Raw genomic sequence first — 9,795 nt, 5'->3', positions numbered from 1 at the left:
TTCTAGCTTTTTCTCCCCTGGCACTTCCCCATATTAAATTATCAGTTTAACATGAGAAAATCATTTAGGAGAATTAGATATTAGTTATTATGATAAAACCCATGTGCATCATGCTGCTCCTCCTTTGAGAAAGTTGAAAAGCTAGCGTTTTACACAGGCACATCACGACCAAAACCTTGAGTTTCACGTCCAAATCATTATTGCAGACTCCTGCCAATACTTCAAGTTCTCTTTTCCAAGAAGAATCGTGATAAACAGCTCGTGACTGAATAGATTCTTGGAAATCTTGTGTCGGTACACCTCGACAATGTCTGCCAAGGAGAAAAGAAATTAGTATATCTTTTTCAATGACCTATACTCTCCAGAAACAACAGTCTAGAGAGCTTTGTCTAGAGATCCAAAGCTCTGGCATCTGCAAGCCTCCGTGAGAAATCCATCTTGTCGGACACAATACATTTGACGCCCTTGTGTGTGGAGTCTGTCATCTATTTCTTTAGTTCAACGTCTGGAGCTTAAGGCTTATACTGCACTATCTTTACAAAGATACCTGCTCGGGTCAAATCTAGCCAACCTTTGGAACCAGTATTGGGCTTGCCGCTTCTTTATACATATGCATATTTAGAAGCATTGCCACTCTGTATGTCTTTCCCTTAAGTGTTATGCTCTATCTCATGAAGCTGCTTGAAATGCTTCTTGAGAAGAATGTTTGTTTTGAATTTTTGACCACAAAGGTTGCACACATAATATTCGCTTGGAGGCCAGAGAAAACTAGGTATGGCATAGATTGACCGAGCACATGCCCTGAACCATAGCCACAAGAGCGTGAGAGAGAGAGAGAGAGAGAGAGAGAGAGAGAGAGAGAGAGAGAGAGAGCTCAACTCAAGAAGGTAGAAAGGACTCAGGAGCAAGCTCAATGTGGACCATCCTCTCAATTTTAGGCGCTCTTGGATTGAGGATTTTGATGGGACACACACACTCACACAGGATAGGACTCAACAGGCTACAGCGGCCAGCCTCACAAGAGAGCTAGAGCACGTCTTCAACTAGACCAAGGAAAATGACATTTCGCATATAATAAACCCATCACATCATACACACAGAGCTTCAATGCACCGCATGCGTAGAGTTTGGCTACACATTGTTGGGGAAAAATTTCCAAACATACAAAACTCTTTTTCTTGAATTTGCCAAGAGGAAATTTTAGAAAATTAGGTTTATTTTTCGGGTTCTAACACTATTTTTACTTAGTTAGCGTAGTAGCCAAAATCTCAATTCTGGCTCCACATTCGTCCACGTGCTTTTTGTTTTTTAAAATGTGTACGTCGTTATTGCGCTTTTGCCGGTTCGTCCAGTGCGCACCGGTTGTCGTTCCCCTTCCTCTCCTCTCCCGCTTCTCTTCTGCAGCGGACAAGCACAGTGCAGCATACTTTGCTTACAACGTCACAGGGCCCTGAACGCAGCTCTCAGCCTTTTGGACCTCCTTCAACACCATTTCAACAGGCAGAGCATGTCTCTGCATACCGATCTGCTACGAACACAGGCCTTTGAAGTCCTCAACTCATAAAGGCATTTTCATGTTGAAGGAAGTAACTTCCCAGCTGTAGATGCACTGGTCTTTTTGTCGAAGTAGTCAAGGGAAGCAGCAACAGACCACCCAACAGGCCTCATGAGATGGCATTGGGTGCAATCGAGGAGGGCCTGGAGGACCTGGATGAGAAGCGGCAGCGCCTTTATGAGTCCAAGAAGGAGTCAGTGCGCAGAGAAATTGAACAGTTGCGATACTTCTTCTCTTCCATGGAGAAGGAGCGTGAGCTCTTGGAATGCCAAGTGAAGGCTACACATGCCCTTTGCCGTCGTAAGCTTGTGAAGGCAGAGAAGGATCTTCAACAGGCCCAATCTCGCCTTCGAGAAACCCAAAATGAGGCTGCTGTGTTACTTGAAGGCAAGCACCAAGAAATGGAGCGTCTTCAAAAAGAGAGAAATGATTGCAAGGCTCAAGCTGGGCACCTTGCTGGTGAATATGACTTTTGTAAAGGGTATACTCATTACTTGAAAGAGAAGACATGTGTTCTGGTTGCAAAGCTCCATGAGTACCATCAAGACCTTCACAGGAAGACCGAAGAGATTGTTGAGACACGAAGTCGTGCTGTGAGCGAGCTGGAATGGGTCAAGCAAAACATGATGAATTTTGAAAAGAATCTCCTTGAATTTCATAACTCAAACAATTAGGTGTCTGTTTGATGGTGTATAATGTCTAAAATCTCTTCTGCATGACATCAACTTTATCATAGGATGAACAAGGTATTGCAAGCAAGACGTTTCTGCCATTTCAGAAGGTTTGGGGTTTGGACAAATTGAACATCTTTCAATGTTTTTTTCCAGCTTTCATTAGACAAAGAACATCTGATGCAGGAGCTGCTGCAAGGACTGAAGCAACTAGAAGGCCCGAAAAGTGGTAGGGGCATTTAATCAAGTTATGCACATCTGGCTTATGATACGGTATGTATTTGCTTGATTGCTTTTAGGAATTAAACTGTCTAGAATTGTGCATCTTGAAAAGCTATGGTTGGGCATCTTGAAAAGCCATGGTAGATTTAATGTCAGGGGAGAGCTGAGTCAAAGTTTTTGCGTTAGTATTAATTGTTGACTTGCTACCTCTCATATCCCTCTCTTTTTGCAAGTCGCCTTCTAGAGCATAGATTTTCAGCTTCAGGACAGAGATTGCAGCTTCTCTCAACTGTGCTCCTGCCTCTGCCTAAAGCTCTAAAAAAAAAACGACCTCCTGCCAAACAGTTCGCAGGTTCAGGTTCTCTCTCTCTCTCTCTCTCTCTCTCTCTCTCTCTTATCCACAATTGCTTCGCAGGTTCAGGTTCTCCCTTTACCTTCAAGTTTGGCAAGTAACTTGGCCTTTATTGGGGTCTCTGCATACGAAGGCAAAGTGAAAAATAGAGCTACACCAGTCAACTTACCTGTGAAGCTGATAAAGTCTGAGGCCATCTTATCAGAAGGGGTGGTTCTATTCTCTATTATTCTGAACAAGCCTTTAAAAGCAAGCGAGCCAACATTAATGGATGTTTACATAGTCTTTACACATCTTTTGAAACCTTTTCCAAAAGAAATTACTCAATCAGATGTACAGCTTGTGCTTTATTATGACTGTGTATGTTCTGTCTCCTTATCCTGTAAAAGTACAGACAACCTCCTTCAAACTGCCTAGCAATCCACGGATTGAGTCTTACACAAAGGTTAACCCAGTAAAGCTAGCAGATGCTGAAATAAAATATGGTCCTTATGAAAATATTCCAGCATTTTCTTCTCTACCCATCACTGTACATTATGAGAACAACCAGCCATTTGTTGTTGTGGAAGAGTTGGTGCAGGAGATAGAAATCTCTAACTGGGGCAATATTTATGTAACTGAAAACTATCAACTTACTCATGGTGGAGCTAAGCATAAGGGTGGTTTTTCAAGGCTCGACTTTCAGGCTAGACCAGGAATAAGTGGGAGGGCATCCCCTCGTGGCTTGCAGGCTTGCCTTCCTCCACGAGCTTATTCTGTCTACTACAGAGATGAGATTGGCAATGTTTCAACATCACATCTGCATCTTGACAAGGACAAGACAGAGCTTCTATTTGAGCCAAGGTGCCCCTTGTTGGGAGGCTGGCATGTGACTTTTACTATTGGTTATGGAGTTCCTTTACAGGACTTTGTTTTTCGGGCAGCTGATGGGCAAAGATACCTGAGATTTCCTTTTGGATGCCCTATTCAAGATGTTGTTGTAAAGAAACTTGTTGTGACGGTGGTGCTACCAGAAGGGTCGAAAGAACCTTCTGTTCAGGTTCCATTTACTGTAGAGGAATCAAATGAGGTCAAGTACAGCTATCTTGACAGTGTTGGAAGAATTGTTGTCGTTTTGACAAAAAAGAACGTAGTGCAGGAGCATAATGTTTTCTTCGAGATATACTTTAAGTTCAACCCAATGGCAATGCTGGTTGAACCACTGATGCTCGTTACTGGATTTTTTCTTTTTTCCATTGCCTACGTTGCGTATGCTCGGCTAGAATTTTCTATATCAAAATCCTCAGCTTCATACCAGGCTCGCATTCAGCGTGCAGAGCTTATCGATGTCGTCGGTCGGACTGCACTTATTGCAGGATATGCCCGACATGGGCAGGTTCATGAAGCTCTGGGCTGTTTTCATCGCTTGCGAAGCGAGGGCCTCTCTCCGGATGCGGTCACCTATGCTTGTGCCTTGAAGGCATGCGGTATTATTCAAGACGTTGATCTGGGTAAACAAATTCATGACGAGATTGCTAGTCAGAGGTTGTTGGAGAAGAATGTCGTGCTTGGCAATGCGTTGGTATACGTGTATGCTAATTGTGGTGTATTTTGGAAAGCACAACAAGTTCTGGAGGAGCTTCCCAACCGAGATGTCATCTCTTGGATTGCATTAATTGCAGTATATGCCCAACAAGGCCAGGGCCAGGAAGCTTTGAATTGTTTCCATTGTACGCGAAGTGAGGGTTTCTTTCCAGATGCAGTCACCTATGCTTGCATTTTGAAGGCATGTGGCATTATGCGAGACATTGTATGGGCAAACAAATTCACGATGAGATTGTCAATCAGGGCCTGTTGTAAAGAACTGTCATGCTTGGCAATGATTTGGTTGACATGTATGCCAAGTGTGGTGTACTTTTGAAAGCTCAACAAGTCCTTGACGAGCTTCTTGATCGAGATGCGGTCTCTTGGAATGCATTGATTGCAGGTTATGCCCAACAACGGCAAGGCCAAGAAGCATTGGGATGTTTCCAGCGGATGCGAAGCGAGGGCTTCTCTCCAGATGCAGTCACCTATGCTTGCATTTTGAAGGCATGTGGCACTTTGAAAGACGTCCACACAGGAAAACAAATTCATGATGAGCTTGTTAGTTGGGGACTGTTCAACAAAAATGTCATGCTTGGTAATGCTTTGGTTGCCATGTATGCCAAGTGTAGTACTTTCCGAAGCACAACAAGTTCTTGACGAGCTTCTTTCTAAAGTTCCTCCACCCAAATAGTCACAAGCTTATCTCCTTCATCCTCCATTGTCGTCTCTTGCAGCGGGTTAAGAGCAGGAGATGCCCAGCATCATTGATGCAAGGTGCATCGACGACAGACGTTCAATCGCGCGGTGAGTAAGCATTATCATTCTGTGATGATTTTTGACATATTTGACACTGCGAACGCAGTTAATGAACACACTGAGAATTGCACGTTGCTGTGGGAATGGCACGTTTCCTCGTATTATAAAAATTGGGGAGGATTGTGCAAACTCCTCCGTGCAAGGAAACTCGCATGTTTTGTTTTTTTTTTAAACATAAAAATTGGAACAACAAACAATTAATAACATTGACATCTTGTATGATTGCGAACATTGAGCTTGACAAACCTCTAACCCTCCTCGTGGTTTTCCCTCGTATTATAAAAATTGGGGAGGATTGTGTAAACTCCTCCGTGCAAGGAAACTCGCATGTTTTGTTTTTTTTTTAAACATAAAAATTGGAACAACAAACAATTAAGAACATTGACATCTTGTATGATTGCGAACATTGAGCTTGACAAACCTCTAACCCTCCTCGTGGTTTTCTGCAAGGTACCCCTCTGAAGCACTACGATCGGTATCTCATTCTTTCGAGGTATACCTTTGAACCACGACAATCGATGGTCTCTCTCTCTCTCTCTCTCTCTCTCTCTCTCTCTCTGTGGCTAACGAAGCACTCTAGTTCTCTATGTTGAGGTGGAATTTCTACTTTTCCCCTTGCCTTCAATCGGTATTTTTGAAATTGAAACCGACATGATATTAAGATGAGACACAGTTTTCTTGAACATTGGACTACAGAGAGCCGCTCCTTGCCTTCAAGCGGTAGTACAAAATGACAACGAACACGCTGTCAAGAGAAGTCGCAGCCTCTTGTGTGTTAATCCCATGACGTCCTGTAGATGGGCCTTCAATGCACCGCATGGCATGCACAGACTCCAGAGTCCACAATCGACCCACAGAGACCCGCCTGACTTCAAGCTACATCAAGAAAAGACCTAACATTAAGGAACCCCCTCACTTTCAAGCGAGTTATTAAAAACAATTCAATCGATTGGCATATTAAATTTTTTAATGTAATGGAGTCCATGCTCTTGAGTGAGAGGACTTTTTCACAAACTAAAATAACAAAAAGAGGTGGAAGAAGACGAAAAAAATTGTGTGTGACCCAATTTCAATGGTCCTCTTTAAAGAAAGAGGTGCACAAATAACACCTTTCACCAAAATCTAGAAAAAATATTACAAAACAAGCAGAATGTACACGTGTCCTCCATCCGATCGACTTGCATACATGGTCCACAATTTGCACCAAAAATCCACCCATCCCACTATGGCCTTCTGCAAGCCAAAAAACAATCAGCAGGACATGTCCGCAAACAGAGGCCTATGCACTCCTCAACTATCGTGCCTCTCCTCCAGGCCTTGCACTCGCCACTTGCGCACGTCTGTGCACTCCTTTGCTGTTGCATCCTGGCTCTCGCCACGTACGTCCATTGTGCTATTCAACCGAATCTTTCGTGATTTGGCTTAATAACTCTTTTTTAAAATGTGTGCAACATACTGGGTCATCTTAAAAGAAAATGAATAGGTCAGAATATACCCTCTCCCAAAAAAAGACATAACGATGCTCCTGGCGCCTCCTTGTGCAACCTGCCTCCCCCGACTTTCCCTACCTCCATTCCACCGCTGCCCCTGTCACATAGGCCTCCCCTCTTCCCCCCTCCTCTTTCTGTAACTCTATTGGCACACAAGCTTGTCTTGTAGCATCGAGAGAGAGAAGAAGAACAAGTAGCGGCCTCCGTTGCACATGTTGCCTAACGTAGGCAGAGATAGCGGCATCGAAAGAGAGAAGAAGAAGAAGAAGAAGAAGAAGAAGAAGCCTCTGCTGCACATGCTACCTCGCGACCTCCACACACACACACACACACAGGCCTTAACGTGTGGCCAAAGAGAGCCGCTTCTATTTCTGAATGTGTACATCCACGTGGCAACGCTCGCCAAGGGGACAGAGATGACGTGAAGCATCCTCATTGATTCCCCTGAATCTGGGTTTTTTGAAATCGTGCAGACATAGTGGGTCTACTCCAAATTTTTCATTAATTAGATGATAAGACTCCCTCATACACTAAGGGCCCATTTGCACGGCGTAGTTGCAACGTTTTGCACTCGTCAGCTTACATTTGTCCGCTTCTGCAAACACTACCCTTTGAAAACACTACCCTTTGAAGTTTACACCCTCCACTCTGCCGATTTTGACAAAGTTGGGAAAATGCTGCCCCTCTCTCTCTAGTCTCTCTCATGCTCTTCACTTGCAGCTGCCAAAATTGCTACGCCCACGTACACAAAACGCTGCCCTTGCAGCATGCAAATGCACCCTAAGAAAAAGCCATAAGCAAAAGTCGACACGTGCGATCGCCCCTTTTCGGTTTCGTTGCCATTTTCCTCCACAGCCTGCCCGCTCTTTTCTGCAACTTCGTCTCCACGTGGCATCTATCCCCCACTTAGAAGCATGGTGATAGAGCGGGCCACTAACTAGTCTACAGTTCCATCATGCACAACCTAGCCAGTAGACTCTAGAGAAGTAGAGAGAGAGAGAGGGAGAGAGGCAGGCCTTAAATTTGGAGGCCATTTTGGGCATCATTGGCATATCGGGCATCAAATGAAGCTTAAAATAGTTGAAATAGGCGTCAACATGAAGCTTTTGTGCTAGGGACAAGGTGTCATTAGACACCCAAGTATACGGAGTAAGGTGTCATACATATACATACATACGTACACACACACACACACACATATATATATATATATATACACACACACACACATATATATATATATATATGTATATGTGTGTGTTTGTGTGTGTGTGTGTGTGTGTGAGAGAGAGAGAGAGAGAGAGAGAGAGAGAGAGAGATTGATTAGTTTTATGTATGTATGCATATGTATAACGAGTGAGACTAACTCCGCCTCCGGCGGAGTGGGCAACAGAAAGAAATCATTGATAGGATATGGAGCTAGCGGTGGGCTGTGGGGGCACAACCGAGCCAAACTTGAGGCTGCATAATGGAATGCCAAGCAATGTGCACATCGTTGGTGACATCAGTGGACACATCATTCACACCCCTTCGACTATTATCTCCTCCGAAGTTCCAACTCGAAGCGATCAAGTTCCTCCTTCCATCGGCCAGGGCTTACATGTTAGAGCTACCATGGCTCGCAATTGCCAGCATGAATTTTTTTAGTCCATCTCTCTCTCTCTCTCTCTCTCTCTCTCTCAAGCAAATGTTGTTTCTTTATTACCCTTTGGATAAAAGTACATGTAACTACTAAGCTCGTCTCATCAACCAAGACATCAAACATGCTTGAATGCTAGCACCTATTGTCAAACGAAGTCATTGAATGCCTGTTAGAAAACTCATACCAAGGAATCGGAATCCGAAGGGTAAGGAAAATAACCGATCCACAGACACATCCAGACTCCAGTAATGCATTTGTGTAGCTCCTGGTTAGGGCAACCCATAACTACTGTATGTGCTTCTCATGCATTCTGCTTTGAACTCCCTTGTGTTTAAACTTACCAGGACTTTTATAGGACATTCAACACTTTGATTGAATATATGCTTCAGTCCTCATCCTTTTTTGAAATAATATCACAGGAGGGAGGCGTGTGGCAACCATGCAAGTATGCAACTAACTTGTGCTACCGTAGAGTACTCCTCTCTGTCAACTTAGCAGCTCGGCTACAGATGCCAGACATCTCGAACAATTGGGCATCTTGTGTATTGCGGGGAGGAAGAGGGAGCGATTGGGGGCTGTGTTATGTGCCCGAGAGAGAGAGAGAGAGAGAGAGAGAGAGAGAGAGAGAGAGAGAGAGAGAGAGAGAGAGAGCACTACACAAACACTAACATAGAACTCAAAGAAGACAGTAAATAAATGAACTTCCCATATAGACAATGTGAATGAAGGGCAAGGCACACCACCTTCAATTAATATCATCCACAACCTTGCTGGATAAATTGAACGATTGGAAAGAGCAGCACTGATCGCAACTTTATAAACTACATATCCTAGCCCTGCAACATTTAATCTAATTGCAAGACCATTAAAGCCTTAACATTTCTTTTATGTCTTCATCTCAAGACAGGAAAAGCAGACATATCTACCTTTGCCAATGCAGCTCCAAATTCCACTTTACATGACTATACAGCCAGGGATATGCAAAGCAATGGTTCTGATAAAGCCGTATTACCACATATAAAGGTATGCAAGGTCAAGTGACCAGAGAGAGAAAACTACATGACAGATCTACGGAAGAAGAGGGAGGGATTAGGGGTTGCAATATGAGCTCGTGAAAGATTAACATGCAGCTGGCTTTACCTTTAGTTTTTGGAGCTGAGACTGGAGCCGAGCCACTTCTTTGGGGATGTGAATGTGCACGACGAAGCAAGTTGCTTCTTCGTAGTTGGAGGAGAGAGATGGGTTACAGTAGTGAAATTACGAAGTAGTCAAACAAAGGAGAGCTGGAAGAGCTCAATCGTCCTATAGGCTATGAAGGCTCTCATCTGTATGCATCCCGCGAGGAATCAAAGACTTCTGGGCACGGCGCCTTGACGTTATTAGAGCCTTGAGTAAGAGAGCCCAGAGCTCGAGGTGCTTATCCGCAGGTCGATGCATATTAGGGGAAGCTTGCCAACATTCAAATTTCGGTGAGCACTGAC

At 44.0% G+C, this 9,795-nt stretch overlaps 1 protein-coding gene and 1 pseudogene across 2 annotated transcripts; both read left to right on the top strand.

Annotated features, from left to right (window-relative positions):
• The first annotated feature begins 1,333 nt into the window (after positions 1-1,333).
• Positions 1,334-2,841, top strand: LOC147427643 (uncharacterized). The gene has a single exon (XM_086496973.1). It carries the CDS (start codon positions 1,672-1,674, stop codon positions 2,227-2,229), a length of 558 nt encoding a protein of 185 aa, XP_086353099.1. The 5' UTR covers positions 1,334-1,671; the 3' UTR covers positions 2,230-2,841.
• LOC147427642 (dolichyl-diphosphooligosaccharide--protein glycosyltransferase subunit 1B-like) lies at positions 2,164-6,094 on the top strand (annotated as a pseudogene). The gene is made up of 7 exons (XR_015185991.1): positions 2,164-2,301; positions 2,383-2,455; positions 2,693-2,806; positions 2,934-4,175; positions 5,101-5,170; positions 5,633-5,675; positions 5,980-6,094. The product of XR_015185991.1 is annotated as a dolichyl-diphosphooligosaccharide--protein glycosyltransferase subunit 1B-like (transcript).
• The last annotated feature ends 3,701 nt before the right edge of the window (positions 6,095-9,795 follow it).

Source organism: Adiantum capillus-veneris, chromosome 23 (genome assembly GCF_014529385.1).
Source record: "Adiantum capillus-veneris isolate H3 chromosome 23, ASM1452938v2, whole genome shotgun sequence".
Lineage (NCBI taxonomy): Eukaryota > Viridiplantae > Streptophyta > Polypodiopsida > Polypodiales > Pteridaceae > Adiantum > Adiantum capillus-veneris.
This window is presented reverse-complemented; position numbering and strand designations above follow the sequence as displayed.